This window comes from Diceros bicornis, chromosome 8 (assembly GCF_020826845.1).
Source record: "Diceros bicornis minor isolate mBicDic1 chromosome 8, mDicBic1.mat.cur, whole genome shotgun sequence".
Lineage (NCBI taxonomy): Eukaryota > Metazoa > Chordata > Mammalia > Perissodactyla > Rhinocerotidae > Diceros > Diceros bicornis.
This window is the reverse complement of record NC_080747.1, coordinates 32,070,630-32,093,118: the sequence shown is the minus strand read 5'-3', so window position 1 is coordinate 32,093,118 and position 22,489 is coordinate 32,070,630. Positions and strand designations below refer to the sequence as shown.

The following is a 22,489-nucleotide window of genomic DNA, read 5'->3' as shown; positions in this document are numbered from 1 at the left end:
ATCTTGGAGGATTTGATCCAGGGAATACTTGGAATTTGTCATTGGCTACTGTTCTGCTAACACTTTAAGCAGTTAGTAACTGTAAGCAGAATGATCAAAAGTATTTCTAAAAAGTAGGTTAACATATAATAGGACAATTGTGGACAATAAAATATTCCCGAAATATCTGAGGGCATATCGTAATTTTCTCATGATTTGCTAAATCAGGGATGACACACTGGTGTCCAGCAAGTGGATTACAGGCCAGCTGTGAGATACTGATCCCCTATATCCTCAGAGCAACCAGGCAGTGGCCTGGGACTTAGGGAGCCTGGACCGGTCTCCTGACATCCACCATCTGTGCAGCACCAGAGAAGCCAGCTGCAGAGAACATGGGTCAGCCCATCATTGACAAAGAACCCATAGAGCTGCTAGGGGAGTTTGTCTTCCAGGTGCTCGAGAATAGGATAACCAGCCTGAGGTCATATTTGGGAGTAGGAAGTGGGGAGGGGAGAAGCAGGTCTGCAAGAAATACTACCACAAAGAAAACTCACAAATCAATAAAATTTGATATGGGCAAAAGAATTAATAAGTAAACCAAAGTATTGTTGTTCATAGAAAAGAATATATACTAACAATGCTAATTTCAGTAAAATCAAAATTGAAGTGGAAAAATATAAAAGCGATTTAACTGCCTTTTTAAGGAAATTGATCAAGGACTTAAACTGACTTAATGGTGTTACATCAGGTAAAAACTTCCTTGATTAATTTCATCTCCATTGGTAAAATTATGGTTGGAATGTTTGTATTCCTAAATAAGAGTTAGAATGTCAGAGAGAACCAAAACAGAGTCAAAATGGGGAGTAGAATGTCCACTGACGGCTTAGTGACACCTGTAAGATGGAGAAGAATTAGGAACAGGGCCTCCCACCCCTCCCCACAGCATCTCTACTGAAGATGCTGCTTGACCTATATTCCAATATGTCTCAGTCCGGCAAGCCAGGCAGGCCATGGCTCTCATCAACTCATCTCTTCCCTAAAGTGATCCTTCATGGTATTCATAAAATAAGTCTTATGTTTGAAGTCCTACTCCCATTTGACTGTACTTAGACTCAGGTCCTAAGATCTCTTCACCCATGATTCCCATCTGTCCATCAAATCGCTGCACCCAATCAGAAGAAAAGACAGTTAATTAATATTCAGAAAAATTCACAGCACGACCTTGTTCCCTGCCTTCTACTCCTCCATCATTCATGTTCTATAAAGCCCAGGGTTGGGTGAGTAAGACCAAGAAATAGGATAAATGGAAACAGATGAGTGGTGGGGGTACAAGGAGGAGTGAGCAGAGAGAAAGCAGTTGGAGATTGTCGAGTACCATTTTTTTTTTAAACCAGAAAACAAGAGCAACGGAACAAAAATATTTGTTTGCACATATTCTTTATTCACCATGAATTTTCCCTATCCTTCATTTATATTCTAAGACAAAGTATTTTATTTCACTAGGATTGTCATAATGAAAGATCTTTTTTGAAATGGGAACTGAAAACATGGAGTGTGTATCAATAATCACAGTGTTTACAGGCATAATGATAATGAGTCCCATTCTGCTGCTTTTATACAGTGTAGTAAAGTAGAACCAAAATTTTGCATGTGTCTTTAGTTTATCCTTACATTTTGTACTGTTTACTGCCTTCTGGACATACTGTTTCCTGAACACCAGAGTCCAGCACAGTGCCTGGCACTTAAAAGGGGGGTCAACAATCACTTAATAAGTAAATGAATGAATGATGTCCATACAATTTGGACATGACTGACATCCATCACTTTATTTTTCGTGAGTATAGTGTAGGTTTATATTTACTCACACAGATTGGTAAACATGGGAAAATAACTTCAGATTTAGGTGAGGACAAGATCCCCTTACTTCTTGAGATCCTTTCTTTATCTTTCTTGTTTAGAAGATAGTTTGATAGTGCTTATTAGAAGGTAGTTTTCTTAATGGAAAGTGACAAAATGGAGAAGTCTCAGTTTAAGGCCTCTTTTTTTTAAAAAGTCTTACCCCAAAGGAAGTGAGTATGAGGTAAATTGCATAAACTTAAAGTTCCGCAGAGATGAAACTTAAAGCAGGAAGAAACATGCCATCAGTGTACTGGAGGGGAACACATTGTGTCATGTGAACAGACATGACAAAAACAGCCCTCCTTAAATTACTTTTGGCAATAGTGATCACATTCATTTTAATTTTGCCAGAATATTTCAAGACACCAAAAGGTGAGTATATAATTATAATCTATTTTTCCTTTTTTAATTTTTAAAAATTGTGTCTGCTAATGGTTACAGGGAAAGTCTCCTTTTTGGATACACGCTGCATGGCCTGAAGTTTTGTGTGTAAAAAGCTGGTAAAATGAGATTGCAATTTTAGTTGTCTGTTACATAGCACAGTAACCTTATTTTAGTACTTAATTATTGTAGCATACAATAATGAAATGAAGAAATGAAAAGAAATATTTTAAATCTGTAGCCTAGATTTCAAACATTGAGTTTACAATAATCTTATCACATGAATTTGCTCTTTAAAATAGTTTCCTTTAAAAACAATGTTAAGTATGCTTTTACATTCTGGAATTATTTTATAAAGAAAGTAACATTTATTATCTTAAAATTGCTTGAATTCCCTCCATCACAATTATTTCACGCAAATAACTTATTGTCGCTTTTTGAAAAACAACAGTATTTTGATATTTTCAAAATACAATTAAAATAAAATGGGTGAAAATTTAAGCAGGTGTATGTGTATGTATATTTGTAACTAGAGGAAAATGGAACAAAATTAACTTTGTGAATATATCAGAGAATTGTGATATGATTGCTGAAACTTAGGGTAGAAAAATAAATAGATGTATATTTAAATTATTTTAATATGTCAATAAAAGATATGAAAATATATTATGTGATTTATATGTGCTCCCTAAACAAGAAGAAAAAGTAAAAAGAAAATACAGTATTCTATCATTAAAAAGTTATCATATGAACTGATTAAAATTAGAGAAAATCTTATTTATATTTGATGCCTTGCTGCAATGATTATTTATTGTTGCATATACATAATGTTAAATGGCCAGATAAAAGTATTTTTGCTAATTACATTTGATGACATATTCCAATGATTATTTAATGTTGAGTGTACATGACGCTAAGTAGCCAGGTAAAATTATTTTTACTAAATAAACACAATGACCGCAACTTTGTGAAAAATTGAATTTTTCAAATTTTACTTGGTTTTCTGGCATTATGTTGTTTAGATTAAGCAATCATAGCATATATTTTTAATTCTTGATTTCACTGAGTGAAATATAAAAAGAATAGTTATAATAGGAATAGAGATAACCTATTTCAATTTTTAAGCCTCTGTGGGCTGAGAGTAAGCTCATTTAGTAGTTGTTTAAGGTGGGTCATATCGATGTACCTAGCACCTCTGAAAAATCAGGTTGGATCTAATGAAAACCAGTTAATCAGCCAAAAAAAATTTAATAAAGTATTTGCTAACTATTGGTTAGCGTTTTATAAGAACCGGTGACTACAGAGAATGATAAAAGTTTTTCTTTTTTGAGCAAATGCCTTGACAATAATCAGCCACCATTGATGATGACTTTTTTTCTTAGTTTCATAGCTGATTACATCAGCTCCCAATACTACCGTTACTGCCTCCCCAAACTTAAAATAGCCATTTCTGTTTTCCTGGTCCAAGAACAGCATAGATATTTCCTCGAACTCTTTTTGGGGTGATGGATTTATTTGGGAATTTTGTTTCAAAGGAACCCTCCTTGAGGCCAACAAACAAAAATGTTTGAAAACCACCATCTTATCCTGATGTCATTTTATGGGAGAAGGAATTTTGCACAGAGCCACCATAAATGAAAAGTTGATTATTAGGCAAACTGTTTCACATATGCAATAGTGTAATAATAATGCTTTATATTTTATAATGATTTGTAGGTCCCCAGGAACAAGTTCATATAGCCTCATTTTATACAGTCCTATATTGATTATAAGGACACATAATTGTTTTGCCTTTTTTAAAGTAATTTTTAATTACAGTAATAGTTGCCTTATGAAATGAGTTGACTTGTCAACCAGTGCACTTCATAAAATAAAATACCTAGTAAAATTATTTAGATGATAAACTAAGAGTGTTCTAGAAACACTGAAATTAACCTTGAGATTCTCTTGTGTAGTCTTTTTTTCACTTTTCTTATATTCTTTCACTATAATTTCTAAGATAAATGTTGTAAAATTACTTTTACTTATAAGCTATTTACTGATACACTGTCTTTAACACGTCAAATGAATTCAAAAGGAATCTTAATAAGGAATAATGTATTCACGAGGTTTAATAGATTTGATTTCAAAATAATAAACCCTCTGAAGGCCTAAGTTAAAAATAGAGCACTGTGTTTGATCATTTTCCATCAAGAGTATATCTGAGTCTCTGAATAATCATTGCTCAGAATATTCAATTATCATAATTACACAGTATAAGCTATTTAGTCTAAATTTACCAAAGAAGGGGAACATCTTCAATGGTGTTTGGGACTTTTAATGAATTTGCATTGGGTATGCACTGGCAAGATAGCCTGTTCTAACTTTCAGTTTATTGGAAAGGCAGCTTATACTAAGATACAGTAGTTAATATAATGATTTGATACACTTATATTGCATGTAGATAATGGAGATGTAAAAGAGAATGGATATATTTTGATTCAGAGCTTCTTGCAATTAGGAAGCTGGGTTGCCCCAAACAAGAGACTTCACCAACCTGTCTTTGTTGGACTTACACTGTTTAAGAGAGAGAGACCTGGTTAACTCATGTAAATCTCATTGATCTTGTAGTTATTTATTCTTTCACTTATGAATAATGTCTAACTATGGTAGGAACCTGGGGCTTCAAAAATGAAAGGCAGTTCTTTCTTCAAGAAGTTTTCAGTCAGGGGGAGAACTGACTGGCAAATAATTAAATACAATACTGTAATTACTAAAATAGCCATGTAAGAAGGTGCGATGACAGCGTAAAAGTTGCTCCTGGGCCTGTCTCGGGGAGGATGTTTCCTCCATTTTCGTCTGCAAAGAGAAATAACTGTCAGAGTTCTAACGATCACCTAATATTTCTCCTTACCTGCTTGCAGGAGCACTTTCTAAGAGAAGCAAATATTATTGATTTTCAAATAAAATATACTGATATGAAGATCTCAGAAATTCTTGAAACCAGAAATTGTAGTGAGTTATGCAAGTGTATTCCTGATGATTCGTGGCAATGGGACAGGAACTACACGGGTGAAAACACCTCAAACCTAATTTTATCTAGCTGTTTTGACTTCCTCACTTACTTTTAAGAGCCAAGCCGACATAAACTACGTTTACCAGCTTTCATTTCCCCTTCTATTTCACACCTTCTGGTGGAAATGGTAGTATAAAGAGCAGTGAAATTGATGAAAACAAAGGATAAAGGAACTTTAAATACTTACAAACTACAGGATAAACCCTGAAGTATTTGAGCATATGTGCACATGACTATGTCTATAGTATAAAGAACAGTGTTATTAAGGGTAAATGCAATTAATTTGCCTCAAAGTGCTATCTTAGTCCTCACAAATGGGCACTTTATTTTTTTCTTGTTGACTGGCTCACTAATAATTTAATCAGTAATCCCCAATAAAGTTTGGGATACAGTCTTATGACTATTTAAATTTTTTTTTAGTTTAACAAATACTTATACATGTACCATGTACTATACCAAGTACTTTTAATAATAAAATGATAACTCATTGTAACTTGTCAAATTTCAACTCATTCATGGTGAAACGTCATACTCAAGAGAGACTATTCTGAAAATCTTTGGCAAGAAGGAATAAACCTAGATGGATAAATTTACTTCGTTGTAAGATTTTATTTCTTATTGAATTTTCTAAATCATTATAGTTTTAAAATGGCTACTGATGGACACAATATTTTTACAAATATATTTTAGACAATATCTGCTGGCCCAAAAAAAATTCTGCTGAATATAATGCTTTTCGATGCTTTGGCAGTACCGGCCATATTCTCTCATCTGTTAGGCTATGACGTCAACAACTCTTGCTCGGGAGGCTTTCTAAATGCTTGTCTCGTTGCACTGGTGGATAAATGAAATGTTCTTTCTGTATATCTTTTTTGTTTTTATAGAAAAAATTACTTTCTCTAGAACATTGATATGGTAATATATCTTCCCCTTACATTGCTCTGTTTCTTTCCTTCATAGCACTTGCCATCTATATAATTTACTTATTTATTGTGTATCTTTTTTGTTGTCTGATATCTCCAAATAGGATGTAAGCTCAATGAAAATGAGGGTTTTTTTTTTGTATTTCAAGCACTTAGGACAGTACCTGTCACATTAGGAGACACTCAATGAGTATTTGCTGATTGAGTGAATTTTCTGAGTCAGATTGTAAGGGCAATAAAAAGGAAACATTCTTGAAAGAAGCATTTCTCATCAGATCCTCCCAACCATCTTTTGATTTAGGCAGGCGAGGCATTATCATCCTCATCTTACATTTTCGAAACATAAAATTTCATCACAAACCTAGGACTTTTAGGTTGTTTGTGCAGTCTGTTTACTTAAAAGATATGTATCTCTTTGCCCTGAGTCATTTTCCTATCATTTTTTTTCCATGGAGGGTTTCATAATGTGCACTTATTTCCCTTGTTTTGACAAATAAAGCCAGCAGTCTCTTTCTTATGTCCCAAATCTGTCATTCACATACTGCTACCAGAAGTTAAAAGTAACCAAAAACTTTGCCGCTTGCCCCCAGAAAATATTTTAAATTGTCTTCCCAAATGTTCTATGAATAAATCTGTATCCTCTCTAGATTCCGGTGTTCCTGATCTGGTTAACACCCTGGGTGTATCATCCATACACAACATGATCTTTTTTTTTTCCTTTCCCACTCAGTATTACTAGAGGAGATTCAACTATTGGACCCAAAATGGAAATATAATTGTTTGAATTTTTGCTATTGAAATTGATACTCTTTTGAGCCTATGCCAGTTGTTAAAGAGGCAGACCTATAACCAAAGGAAAACAACATAGGTTAACCAATGTTTCTGTAAATTAGGCAGCTAAACCATAAGCTCTTTTCTATCCTGGCAGCTAATATTTTTCAATTGCTGAATTATGCTACAGAATATCCAATAATGATGAAACATCTTTAGAAAAAATTGGCTATGTTTTGTTAGGTTTGGCTATTTTTGTAAAGGCATAATTTACATAAAATAAAATGGAAAGATCTTAAGTGTTCGGTTTCATGAATTTTGACAATCGTATGCACCTATGTAACCACCACCCCATAAAAGATACAAATTTTCACCACTTTCAGAAAGATTCCTCCTGCCCTTTCCTGTCAAATCTCCTCCCAACCTCAAGGCAACTTTCTGATCTGTGTCACCATAGTTTAGTTTTGTCCCTTCTTATACTTCATATAAATGGAATCATCACACAGTATTGATTTCTGGTCTGACTTCTTTAGCTTAGCATAACGTTTTTGAGATTCGTCCATATTATTGAGTGCATCAGTAGTTCCTTTCTTTTTATTGCTAAATAGTCCATTGTACAAATATACCACATTTATCCATTCAGCCCTTTGGTTGTTTCCAGTTTTTAGCTATTATAAATATGCTGCTATGAACATTCTTGCACAAGTCTTTGTGTGAACATATGTTTTCATTTCGCTCAGGTAACTATCTAGTAGTGAAATAGCTGAATATATTTAATTTTATAAGAAACTGCTAAATGCTTCTCCAAAGTGGTTGTACTAGCTATGTTTCCAGTGGCAAAATTTCTTATTTTCTCTAGTTTACATTTAATATACTGAAGCAATAACACTTAGAATAGGTATTGTCTGAAATAATCCCATGCTTCTTCCCAAGTTCCCCGACAACTAGTTAACAGAGCAATAGCCTAGGTATTGTGAAAATATGACTTGACATACAGTAGTTTCTGGAGCTTCTATTGTGTGTCAAACAATGAAGGTTTTATTATAAATTCCCACTTATTTTTGAAGGTCAACAGGTAGGTTTTTGCAGTCTTCTGTTGAGACTTCTGTTTTTGCAGTCAAACCTTGAAAAACATTCCTGGCACAAAATATCTAAAAATGTGAGATAAAACATATTAAAAACTTAAAAAATACATAGTTGAACTGATAAGAAAATAAGAAAACTCTTCAAAGGTGGAAAATGACTAGAAATTACAAATCTAGGTGGATAAGCAAAAGTGAACAAATTAGTCACCTCAGGAACATCTACCAATTCCTGGTGGCCTAGAGTCTCAGTTTCATTGAGCCATGCATGTGGGGACAGAAGCCAAAGCCTAAAACTGGGACACAAAAGGTGCCATGTTCCATGAAGGAGTAATTAGTGAAAAAACCTGTCTGACTGTGAGGAAATTTGCTGTCTCCATGTAGGCTCTGCAGAGAGGAAGGAAAAAATTTCCCTTGAGAGAGTTTGTGAACACAAGCTGGTCATAATTTGGATATTGAGGGTCATTTTCTGTGAGGTGTGAAAAGCCCAACTCAAGAATTTAATTTAAAGTGGTTTTGAGTTAATGGCGCCATTAGACACCAAGTAGAGGCAAACACCAATCCTCTCTGGAAGAAAACATCTTCAAACCAGATCTCAAATATCCAAATAAAATTCTAAGGAATATGAGCTATTATCAAAAATCATACAACACATGAAGACTCAACAGACAAGAGACAGCAGAAACAACAAATAGCAGAATCAGATCTTTAAAGAATTCAGATATTGGAATTATGAGACATAAAATATAAAATAAGTATTTGATTTGTTTCAATAACTAAAAAATGATATCAAAAAGTGTTAGTGAGAAACAATATTATTAAAAATAACCATGCAGATTTGAAAAAGAACCAACTGGAATTCTAATTATGAAAATATAATAACTTGAAATAGAAACATGAGGAATGGAATAAACAGATCAGACACAACTGAATAACGAATTAATGAACTGGAATATAGATCTGAAGAAATTACCAAGAACATATTTCAGAGATCCAGAGAAATAGAAAATATGAAACAGAGGTTAAGAGACATGGGGAAAAAAGGGAAATATTTCTAATAAAAGCTGCAAAAGAAGAGAAGAGACAGAATGAGGAAAAGGCAATGTTTGAAGAAATGTGGCTGAGGATTTTACAGAAGTGATAAAAGACACAAATCCTCAGATTCAAGAAACCCAACAAATCACAAACAGAATAAATAAAAAGAAATTATGTAGAATATGAAAAGAGATCTTAAAAATAACCAGAGATAAAGGCAGGTTATCTTCAAAGAAACAATAATTAAGCTGATAGCTCATTTCTTGAAAGCAACAATGAAAATCAGAAGGCAGTGAGACAATGGCTGCAAAGTGCTGGGGCAATCTAGAATTGGTGAGATGTACATTTTCAAAGGAATGAAAACAGAGAATTTATAATCACCAGATCCTCAGTGAAGGAACTTCTAGAGAATTAATTTCAAAAGAAAGAATATAAACCCAGAAGAAAGGCCAGGGATGCAAGAAGAAATAGCAGTAAAAACACCTCATCAATAATTCTAAACATTTGGGTAAATCCAAATAAATCTTGAACATATTAACTGTATAAAACAAAAATAACTACCAATTTGTGTGTCAATGAAAAAACAAGATAGAACTAAAATGCTATACAAAAATAGCATTTAAGTCAGGAAGGATGTGATCATAGTTAAAGTATTCTTAGATCCTTATATTGTTTGAGAGAGGGTAACACTATGAATTGACTTTAGACTTTGTTAAGGATGCATATAAAACTTAGTAAAAAATAGAAGTATAGTGTCTAACCTTCAAATAACTAAAGGGAAAAATAATGGAATGAGAAAAAAATAATTCAATAGACAGCAAGAAAGGTAATAGGAGAAGTGTTACAAATAGAAAGCACTAGATAATATGGTAGAATTAAATCCAAATATATCAATGATCTAAATAGGCAAATCTATCCAAGTAAAAAGACAAAAAATTACGACTAGATGAAAAAACAATTTCCAGTAATGTGATATTAAAAGAGACCCACCTAAAGCATTAGGAAATAAAAATAAAAGTAAAAGGGTGAGATGGGGCCGGCCTGGTGATGGAGCAGTTGGGTTCTTGGGCTCCGCTTTGGCAGCCCAGGGTTTGCAGGTTCAGATCCCAGGCGCACACCAATGCACTTCTTGTCAAGCCATGCTGTGGCGGCTTCCCATATAAAGTAGAGGAAGACGGGCACGGACGTTAGCCCAGGGCCAATCTTCCTCAGCAAAAAGAGGAGGATTAAGGTATTAGCAGGGCTGCATTCCCTTCGGAGGCACTAGGTAAGAATCCATTTTCTTGTCTTTTCCAGCTTCTGGAAGCTGCCCACGTTCCTTAGCTTGTGGCCTCCTTCCATCTTCAAAGCCAGCAATGGCCTCTTGAATCTGTCTCACATAGTATTACTCTGATACAGACTCTTCTGCCCACCTCTCCTATGTTTGTGATTACATTAGGCCTACCCAGATAATCCAAGGTAATTTCTTTGGATAAGTTTAAAACATAAGGACACATTTCTAGAAAAATATAATTTACCAAAGCTTACTTAGGAAGAAAGGGAAAATCCAAGAGTTGTACAACAATTAAAGAAATTGAGCCAATGGTTTAATTTTCCCTGAAACACAACTGTAGGTTCAGACGATTTTACATGCAAGTTCTGCCAGACTTTCAAGAAATGGATTGAGCAGATGAACACAATTTTATAATAACCCTTTAAGAAAATAGAAAAGGGGGAACATTTTCCAATTTCTTTTTTAAGGCTAGTATATCTTGTTACCCCAAACCAACAAAGATGGTACAAAAAAATTTATAGGCCAATCTCATTTATAAACATAGATAAAAAACTTTTAAACAAAACATTAAGAATTTGATTGCAGCAATGTAAAAAAATGATCAAAGTAGATTTATTCCTGGAATGCAAAATTGAATTAGCATTAGAAAATCTAATAACATAACTCACTGTATTAACAGATTAAAGAAGAGAGACCATATAATCATCTCAATAGTTGTTGAAAGAGCATTCAGTTGTACTCAACAGCCTTTATAATTAAAAACTTTTAGCAAACTAGGAATAGAAGAGAACTTTCTTAAACTGATACAGGGTATCTAAAAATGCTTATGTGAAATATCATCCTCAGTGACGAAACATTATAAGTATTCTTCAGATCAGGAGCAAGCAAGGATGCCCACTCTTAACACTTCTATTCATCATGGTACTGGAGGTCCCAGTCAGTGCAACAAGACAAGTAGAAGAAACAAAAGGTATAAGATATAGAGTTGTCATTATTTGTAGTCGATATGCATATCTGCACGAAAGTCCAAAATACTTAAAGGAAAAAAATTAAAATTAATAAGGAAGCTTACAAAGTGGCAAAAACGAGATATTCAAAAGTCAGTTGTATTTCTACATACCACTATGTGGAAATAAGCAGAAAGCATATTTCTTAAAAGATACTATTGATAATGGCAACAAAAAGTAAGGTACATGGGAGGAAATCTAACAAAAGATATATGGGGCCATAATGGAGACAATTTGGAAACTATATTGAAATATATCAAAGAAAACCTATATAAATAAAGAGAAAAAAGGGAAGAAAGGACTGAGAGGAGGAGCTCAATGTCATACCTTTCTACTTCAGTTGATTTTGAGATTCAAGTCAGAATCACAACTGGGTTCTTCATTGAACTTATTGAGCAAAGGCCCAGAGCAAAGGGCCAAGAACAGCTAACACACTCCTAAACAAAATGAACAGAGTGAGGGGACTTTTCCTATCAAGTATAAAAGCTTTTACAAAGCAAAAGTAATAAAGTCAGTATGATATCTTTGCAAAGATAGAAAAATAGACTGATGGAACAAAATTGAGAACCCAGAAACACACGTCTATATACATGGATACTTAATGTGTGACAGATGTGTCATTGTAGATAGTGAGGGAAAGATAGACTACTCAATAAATGTTACTACAATTGATTATTACATGTGGAAAAAATTAATTTAGTTTCCTGCCTCACACTGTACACAATTCCAGATGAATTAAGAACTTAAATGTAAAGGCAAAACTTTAAAACTTTTAGAAGAAAATATAGGTGAAGATCTTTTTAACTTTAAGGGAGAAGGATTTCTTAAGACACAAAGCACAAATTGTAAAGAAATGATTGATAAATTCACCACATTCAAATTAAGAGTTTCCTTTAGCTAAAAGATCATAAAGAAAATGAACAGGCAAGGTATAAACTGTAAGAAGATATCTTGATAAGAAATTTAAAGAACCTCTTGAAATTTTAAACAGAAAATTTAAAGAACTCCTAAACGTTAATAAAAAAAGAGAAAAATGGAAAAATAGGAAAAAATAGGGAAAACTAGGAAAATACACTTTTAAACTGTGATGAGATTCTATTTAACACTCACCAAATTGGCAAAACTTGAAAAGCATTGGCCAAGATATGTGTCAATGGGAACCTTTACACATTTCAGGTGAGAGTATAAATTGGTACAACCACTTCATATAATAATTTGGCATTTTCTAGTAAAATCAAAGGTGCACATATTGTATACCCAGCAATTTTGCTCAGTGTGTATGCTAGAGAAACTTCTGTATTTGTGTACTAGGGGACATGTTCATGAATATTCATAGGAACATTATTTAAAAATAAACTTTATTGAAATATAATTTACGTATAATAAAATGCTTCCATTTTAAGTGTATAGTTCATAACATTATTATTAATAACAGCAAAAACAGAAATAACCCAAATGTTCATTGTCAGAAGAATGAATAAATAAATTGTGATGCATTCATTCAAAAGAATACCACAGATAAATTAACTTTGGTTATACGCAGCAACATGACTAAAACATACTAAGCAAAAAAGACAAGTCATAGACGATAATACAATATATTCCATACACATGTATACATTTCTAAAATATGTTGAATGAAATGATGTTATTTGAGAATATACACATTTTGGAAAGACTCTAAGATAAAGCAAAGGAATAATAAACACAAAATTCACGACATGTTAACCTGTGGGAAAGAAGTAGATAGGGATGGGAAGGGATAGGGTGCTTCAGAGATGTTGGTAATATCCTGTTTCTTAATCTGGGTGATAGATAAATGGGTGTTTGTTTATTTTTGTTATTCTTTAACTGGCACAATACATTTTCTATATATAAAATGCTTATGTGTGAGATATATATATATATATATATTAGTCTTGTTCTTTGCTTTTCTTTAAACAGAAAAAATAATTGACTTGGACATTTGCCCTACACTGTAATGTGTTTTCCTAATTTTATGTAGTATTTTATATACTTACTCTCAGAGATGGCAGTTTTAGCACTAGAGTAATTCTTGGATGCATTTCTATCTCTAGGAGTGAGAATTCATATTTCTGACTCCCAGCAGTATTAATGATGGTAGTTAAATTCATAAATCCTTGTTTATGGAGATGAGAATATAGCCTACCTGATAACAAAAATGATTGAGTAGAATCATTTATTTCTTAAGATTATATCAGGGAAGGATATGTCCTCTATTTCGTTTTCAATTGAATTACTTAAAACTAAGGTTTAAAAACCATCATAAAATGACCTCATAGCCAAATATAAAGGATATAGCATCAGTTCTAGAAATCCCAGTTGGTTACTTTTTGGATAAGAAGACTGCAATGTTGACATAAAAATTTCTCTATCTCCTTTCTTGGTCATATCATAGGAATATAAATTCAAGAAGTTGAAAATTTCATAAGATGAAAAATGCCAGTGAGGAAAATGGAAAGATGGCAAGAAATAAGTTTTCCATGTGTCTTAGTAATATAAAAAAACTATAGATTATAGAGTTCTGTCAGATGGTGCATTTCTCTCTCTTTCCTGGGACATTATTATTATTTAAAAAAATCAGTTACAATTTGATTATGATTTTATTTATAAACATATTAAGTCATCATAAAATTGAGTATTTGAGTAAAATACCATCTGCCCTCCCCCAAAAACCTTTATAGCAACTCAAGTATGAAATGTTTTTATAGCTGGAAATCACATGTGAACTATTACAGAAGCAATTTAATTTGTTAAATAATAAAAATATAATCATCAGTAATGAAACACTTACAGAATTACTATTAAAGTACAAATTCCATAGGTAAAAAATGCTTTAATATCAATCAATAGCTTGACTTTCTTTTAAATTTGAACCAAGATATATGACTAGGAGTGATCATTCTAAAAAATAGAGTAATTCTTTCATTGTGGTCCACATTATTTAGAAAATTTTAAAAATACATTTTACCCTATATGATTATATGAGAGATGGTAAAGGTGAAATCGAGCTTGTCAGCTATTTTTTCATACTAGCAATGACTGTCGGACTGAGAATATCTGAGAGGTTACCTATTCTTTAGTTAATCATTACTGCTAAGTAGAGATTCCCAGTTTTTATATAGTGAGCTTTAATTACTTGTGTGAATTAAATTATAGATAATCCTATCCTAAGTGAAGGATGAATTTTTAAATTTTACTTTGGAATATGGGTTTGCATTTTAAATAATATACATTTGTACAAATTTCAAAAATGTTTTCATATGCACCATACCACTAGATGCTACTATAACCCCATGAGGTTAGCCAGATCTAGAGTTATTATCTCTATTTTGCTGATAAGAAAATGAGACTCATGGAGATTAAGTAAATTGTCCAAGTGTCTTGGCTAATGACAGATATAGTACTAGAGTCTTTGTCTTTTGTTTTGAATTCAATGTTCTTTCTATTATCCCATCATTTCTATATCTGATGTTTGTCTTCAGACAAAAATAAAAATTATGTCACCCTGTTAAATTGCATCTTTGGAGGTTCAGGTAGGTTGAATAATGGCCACCCAAAGATATCAGGTGCTAATCCCTGGAACCTCTAAATGTTACCTTATAAGGAAAAAGGGTCTCTACAGATGTGATTAAGTTAAGGATCTTGAGATGGGGAGATTATCTTGCATTATTCAGATGGGCTCTAAATCCAATCACAAGTGTCTTTGTAACAGAGAGGCAGAGGGAGATTTGACACAAACAGAAGAGTAGAAGACAGAGAGGAGAGGAGAAGGCAATGTAACCATGGAACAGAGATTGGAGTGTTGCGGCCACAAGCCAAGGAATGCCAGCAGCCACCAAATGTTGGAGGAGGGGCAAGGAACGGATTCTTCCCTAGGGCCTTCAGTGGAAGTGTGGTCCTGTGGACACCTAGATTTCAAACCAGTAAAACTAGTGTTGAACTTCTGGCCTCCAGAACTGGAAGAGAATAAATTTATCTTGTTTTAAGCCACCAAGGTGGTAGTTATTTGTTACAGCAGCCCTTGGAAACTAATACAGAGATACTGTTCGAGTTTTCCATTTCCTATTCAACTCCATACAATTGACTTGAAATTCTATTTTGAAACAGATGGATTCAGAGGAACCTAAGGGTTGTCCATTAAAACTTTTCCAGAAGAGAGAATGGTTAAAATGCTAGAGTTTCCAAGCACTTCTCTACAACGACCTCTGTTCTCTGAAAATTAATAGAGAATGTTGGCAAATTTAAAAAAAAATATTTAAATGAAGTAGATATTGTTAATTCAAGTAAAAACAAAGTCTTGTCACTGATAAGCTGAAATGTACTGAATCTGCCTAAGACAAATTGTGAGCTTATTGTGTATTTATTTGAATGCCTAAAACTCAGAATTTCACAGTAAAGAGTTTTCTTTTCTTTTTTTTTTTCCTTTATAGGAAACATTTTGGAGCTATCATGTCTGGAAATGTGTTTACAAACTAATCTCACCTATTCACTCTCCTCCTTGAATTTTCCTTTCATGACTTTTCTGCAACCAGTAAGGGAAACTGAGACTATTATGGGAATCTCTCTAAATCGCACCAACTTTCAGAACTTCACCAGGATTTGCCAAGACATCACAACTGAATTTAATATGTGCTCCTCATGTTTGGTTTGTGAGTCCAAAGGAGACATGGATTTTATTTCTCAGGAACAAACATCAAAAGGTATATGCAAAGGGAAAGTGAGAATAAAATTTATTAAGGATAAATGACCTTATTCTGTTAAAAAAAGTACTAATAATATATTCCAATTTCAAGTCCAGTGGCATTGGAACACTCAATGATGTGGCTCCTGAGGAGTGACTTGCAGGGCTTTGGGATATTACTCATTCTTGGTTTACTTTGATTTATTAAAAACAAAATATCTATTCTTAAAATACATCAAAGTGCCACCGTAATTCACATACATTTGGTGGTTAAGGTACTATTTACATGCTCTCTTCAAAGGTATTGAATTTTAAAAAAGTGAATTAAAAAAATTGAATTAAAAAATATTCTGAGTAACCTGGTAGGTTCTCATAGTAAAATCACACTTTGATTCTCCAAGGAGTCATTGAATCTTTGATGCATTTGTGACTACACCTGCCTAACATACATTTATCCACTGTATACAATTGTCTTTTTATTTGTCTAACTATCCAATGAGACTCCTGATGGCAAGGACTTTGTCTTTATTCACTATTATATTTCTTTTTTTTTTTTCCTGAGGAAGATTGGCCCTGAGCTAACATCTGTGCCCATCTTCCTCCACTTTATATGGGACGCTGCCACAGCATGGCTTGACAAGCGGTGTGTCGGTGTGCGCCTGGAATCCGAACCTGCGAACCCTGCCCCGCTGAAGCAGTGTGTGTGCACTTAACCACTTGTGCCACCGGGCCAGCCCCCACTATTATATTTCTATATTTTAGTATAATGTCTGACATTAGACATTCAATAAATATTTGTTTAGTGAATGAATGAACAAATAAACAAATAACTATGTATTATCTGTAGTGCCTACCTGAACCTTGCGTTTATTATGAGATCAATATATATTATTTAGTTAAATTGAATCAATTTTTTGATTCATTCAAATCTATCTTTAAAAAATTAAATAATTCGTTTACAGTCATAAAATATAGTGGTGGCCTCAAGCCCAGGCATCAGATTTATTGCTTACACCTATTCAGCAAGATTGTTTCCAGTATTGCTCTATATTGGCATTTTTTCCATCCTTTCAGAATGGGAACAAGATTTCTTGGCATTGACTTGAGATGAAGCACAAAAGATATGTCTTTCTCTCTGTTCTTATTCAAGTTGTGCTGTAACTATTGCAGGGTTCTGGGTCAAATTCACTAGAAAGCAAATTGGGAAAATACCTTTATGATAATAGAGAACTAGGAAGTGTGTTAAGGGTTGGTAGCTCACAGATGCTACTTCTCTGCCTCCTTGAAAAGCGAAAGCAGTGCATTGACAAGCTATCCCAGTTGCTATGGCTGTGTAACAAATCACTCCAAAACTCAGTGGCTTAAAATAACAGCAATCATTTTATTATTTCTTTTCTTTTTTTTTTTTTTTTTTGGTGGGTCAGGGATTCAGAATGGCATAACTGGGAATTTCTGGCTTTGAAGATTTCATACTCTGGGGGTTAGATGGTTACTGGAGCGAAAGCAAAGGGGGGCTGGAGCAGCTAGAGGTGGGTGGGCATCTCTCTCTTCATGTAGTCTCAGAGTTTTTCTATGTGGTCTCTCCTCTTGGGCTAGTTTGGGCTTCCTCACAGCATGGTCACCTTGAGTTGTTGAACTGTAACACAGTGGTTCAAGGCTCCAATAATAGTGCTCTGGAGAAGAAGGAGGAAATTGCTTTACCTTTTCTGGCCTCACTATGCAGTGTCACTTCCTCTGCATTTGATTGGTTACAAGCAAGTCACAAACCCTCCCATGCAGATTCAAAGGGAAAGGCATTAGACTCCACCTATTTATGGGCAGTGGCAAAGTTTTAAGTTAACGTGTGCATTATGGATTGAATTATATTAAAGTCCTAACCTCCAGTATCTCAGAATGTGACATTATTTGGAAATAGGGTCATTGCAAATGCAATTAGTTAAGATGAGGTCTTTAGAGTGGACCCTATCCAACATGAGTGCTGTCCTTATAAAAAGGGGAAATGTGGACATAGACATGCACACAAGGAGAAGGCCATGTGAAGATGGGCAGAGATCAGGGTGATGCTTCTATAAGCCAAAGAATGCCAAAAATTTCCAGCAAACCACTAGAAGCGAGGGAAGAGGCATGGAACTGATCCTTCCCTCATAGCTCTCAGAAAGGAGCAACCTGCTAACACCTTAATCTTGACAGTCTAGCTTCTAGAACTATGAGACAATAAATTTCTGTTGTTTAAGCCACCCAGTTTACGGTACTTTGTGATGGCAGCCCTAGCAAACTAGTGTAATATGGGTTGGGAAATATTGTTGTGACAATTTTGGGAAATATAATCTGTCCCACAAGTCATCAGGGAAATGTCTGTATTTTCTTTGAGATGCTCTGATTCTATTTCAACCTAACTGTCACAATCTTAAAAAATGCTTTTCACAATCTTAAGAAATGTAAGCCATTTAATTATTATTTTTAGTGCAGGTAACTTCTTGTTTCTCCTTTTTGTATAGGAAGGAAGGAGATTCAGTTTTGAGTTGTATGTGTTTTCTTACTATGTATTACTATTTTGCAAATAACATTTTCTTAATCTCTTTCTAGTTCTCATCATGAAAGGATCAATGGAAGAGGAGGCAAATGATTTTCATTCACCTTGTCAACATTTTAACTTCACTGTAGCTCCTACAGTTGGCCACTTGGAGGAATATAACATTACCTGTAATCCAAAAACCCACACTAGAAGGTCAGCAATCATGGAGGAAGAGCCAGCCGAGGAAAAGTCTATAGACCATACATGTAGATTTATGGAATACCCAAATAATTGTATACACATTTCTTTGCACCTAGAAATGGATGTAAAAAGTAAGTTTTTAAGGAAATTAGAGAAAAAAGAGAATTGGATATAGACACAAAATTAAGTAAGGGCTACCACATTAACTTCACTGAAAGTCAAATAGTTGAAGAATTTTATTGGTGAAATAATACGGCTGGAAAAAATGTTAGCCCTTTATCTGTTTATTTGTCTTTCAATGTGCTTCTCAGGGGGCCCAGCTGTGCCTAGAGGCAGAAGAGGCATCTATAGGTTGTGATTGGAGGGGCACTAGAAAGACCGTCTGCCCCAGAATAACTTTTGGACATGCCTGTTAGCTGTGCTTGAAATAATACTACCACACTTGGATATGAAAGAGTGAGATTTGTTTTTTTTTTAATAATTTTATTTATTTATTTATTCCCCCAAAGCCCCAGTAGATAGTTGTATGTCATGGCTGCACATCCTTCTAGTTGCTGTATGTGGCACGCGGCCTCAGCATGGCCGGAGAAGCGGTGCGTCGGTGCGCGCCTGGGATCCGAACCCGGGCCGCCAGCAGTGGAGCGCGCGCACTTAACCACTAAGCCACAGGCCGGCCAGTGAGATTTGTTTTTAAGTGTAAATATCCACGTACATTGGGACGTGGTGTTAAAATCTTGTTTTGAATTGATTTAGCATGTCCTCTCAATAACTAGGCCTGGATTAAACGGGATTTTTGACGTAAAGTCTTGAAGATAGGCAGGGTGTAATTCAGGTACTTTGGGTCACTGATGACCCTGAGAGAAAGACGGGAACCCAAAAAACAAAATTTATATATATCTTAATTCTGTTTAAGGCAGATTAACTCCCTAGTCACCCTTTTCTGAATTACCACAGTTGATCCTTTCTACTAAGCAGTGTGCCCTCACTTCACCCATAAAACCTACTCTTGAAGAGTATTTTGTGATATAATCATTTAACGAGTGCCTGCTGTATGCCAAGCAGTGTACCAGGCAGTGGGGACACCAAGATAAATGAATGTAAAACAATCAAGCAAGTGCAGTCAGTGTGTCTGGTGCGATGGTAGAGTAATTTGCTGTGCTTTTTGATATTCCAGACGTATGGGAGCCTTTCAGATGGCCTTAACATGCTTTTCTAAAGCTTTAATTATTTTAGAGGTAATTATTTTAAAAATAGTATATTTATTTTAAAGCAAACACAAATGTATAATATGTATGCATTTATAAAGTAAAATACAAGACTACAAAGAAATTTCCCCTATAAGTTAGTTTGCCCAGGGCCCTACAGCCTCTGCCATTGGGGGGTATTTCAAGGTGTGTGTATGTATGTGGTGTATGGGAGAGGATCTGAGAAGATCTGAACAGAAGAGTCAATTCCCTCTGGTTCAGGTGTGAAGTTGGAAGGTAGGTTTTGGAAAAGCCTCACAGAGAAGGTGACTATGATGAAATCTGAAAGAATAAGAGTTTGGGATTATAGATATTAAAACATATTTATTTCAATGTACGCTTATGTATCCATTTAATTGCTTTTTATGTTTTCTAAAACATAAAGGAAAAATATGCATTTCCATGATTATGATTTTAAGAGAATTTATTTTTGTATTAATAGAAAAATCCATACGTTCTGTCAAAGTGAAATGATAGCTATCATCTGTTTTGGGTCTATAATTCAGAAAGATAACAGTGGTGGACAAATATGTAGTCTTGTATTCTAGAAAAAGTATATCCATTTTGTTATGTGTAGGAAATTAAAAATTTATTCATATTTTACTCTGCTATGCAGAAACTAATCTGATCTTCTTTAAAAGACCTATCTACCAGAGGGTGAAACCAAATTTAGTCCAGTCTGGTAAATTTACTCTGAGACAATAATTTAAACTCTCTTTAGATTTTTTTAGATTCCAGTCTGTTTCCCCTTGCTCCTCTCCAAGATGGCTGCGGGGATGGGGGAAGGTGGGCAGCGTGAGACGCTGGGAGATACACTCTTCTGGTGCTTTGGTTGGTGCACTGGCTGGCCTGGCCCCGACTGTGCACATTCTGCTATTGCAATATAAAGTTGGCAAATGCATGGTTCTTTTTTCATAGCTTGATCAGTGCCTAATGACACCTTGGTCATTGGGACTCCCTTGGCTCTCACTGGCACTGCAAATCTTCTATGCCAGTTAACTGCACGCTTTTATTTTGCTGAGTGAGGAATGCAAATATGGCAGCTGAATAGCATGGAATGATATGGGAGAGGCTGAGTACTGCCATTCCAGTCAACTTCTACCCTTTCTCCATTCAGCTTCTTCTCTGAATAAATGTTGACTGCCTATTTAATGGACATCTTCCCATGGAGGGGGGTCCTGTGAAAGGGATACCCAGATCGGGGGCCCCACAAGGGCAGTCATCCAAGGGTAAAAACAAGTTATATATATCTTGCTAAGTTGAATAAGTACTAGCTATGTTTTGTGTGCGAGGAAGAGGGTACATAGGGTGGCTTAGAAAGTCAGCAGACAGTTGTGTCTTGCACATGATGAGGTCGCCCTCATTTAAGTCACTGATTCCTGAGTCTGCTGGCCAGTGCGTCTACGGGAACAAATGAGACTGTGCTAAGCTATTGTTGGATGGTGGCTATCATTTCCATGTTGCCTCACTGTCTTTTGAATGAACAAGTTTTTACCTGTATCTTTATTAAATTTAGGCTAGGGTAACTGCATCTTTAATTAATGTGTGCACGTGATCTGTTCATTGCCATGAGAGCCCCTGCTGAGAGGGGGTCTGATTATTCATCTGCCCTGGCCTCTTATATGCCTCAGTCCAGCTCTCTCTCTTTGTCTTTCCCTTTCTTTCTCATCCTCTTTATACTCACTGCATCTTTGTTGATTTGAGGACATAATTTTTGGCTGCTTGGCTCAGGGCCAAACTTGTTAATTACGAATTGCTCTGATTGTGGGATACTGCTATGCTGTGGTCCTAACCCAGTAACAGAAATTATAATGAAACTAATATCATCATGACCTGTAAGTAAAATTAACCCTAGAATTTTGGAACTAAATGGATCCCTGGGAGTCACCTGGTCAAGTTTCATCATTTAATATCCTCACTTAATACACCAGGAAAGAATTCAGGAGAGCACGTGACCCCATCACAGTGATGGTTATATCTTCAGCATTCCAGTTAAGGGAAGAATATGTGGTAGAACCCAGCTATACTGCTACATAGCCTCTCATCTGTTGCATCATTTTATTGTATTTTTATAGTGTTTTTTTTTCTTTGCAGATTTCACTTGTTCCATGAAGATCACTTGGTATGTTTTAGTTCTATTAGTTTTTATATTTTTGCTCATCCTCATTATGTACAAAATACTTGAAGGCCACAGGAGAGTGCAGAAGTGGCAGAGTAAGTATTGAGAAATAAATGCATCATTTGGGATAATCCATTTCGTGTCAAGGAACTCCTAATCTTATCTGTAGATTCAGTTTCTTTTTTTAGTTCAACTTACCACTCACTGAGCACCTACTGTGTGTAAGTGGTGATTCTAGGTAATCCAAGGAATATAAGCATAAGTAAGACACAGAGCCAGCATTCAGGGAGCTTCTTGTGT

At 34.8% G+C, this 22,489-nt stretch overlaps 1 protein-coding gene across 1 annotated transcript in view; it reads left to right on the top strand.

The window, feature by feature from the left end:
* Positions 1-2,115: 2,115 nt before the first annotated feature.
* The window catches only part of TMEM156 (transmembrane protein 156), a 37,924-nt gene continuing 17,550 nt past the window's right edge, over positions 2,116-22,489 (top strand). Inside the window, exons 1-4 of the mRNA XM_058546892.1 lie at positions 2,116-2,250; positions 15,860-16,129; positions 18,697-18,957; positions 22,165-22,284. Of these exons, the coding sequence (XP_058402875.1) occupies positions 2,163-2,250; positions 15,860-16,129; positions 18,697-18,957; positions 22,165-22,284 (739 nt within the window). The 5' untranslated portion in view covers positions 2,116-2,162. The remainder of the gene's footprint in view (positions 2,251-15,859; positions 16,130-18,696; positions 18,958-22,164; positions 22,285-22,489) is intronic.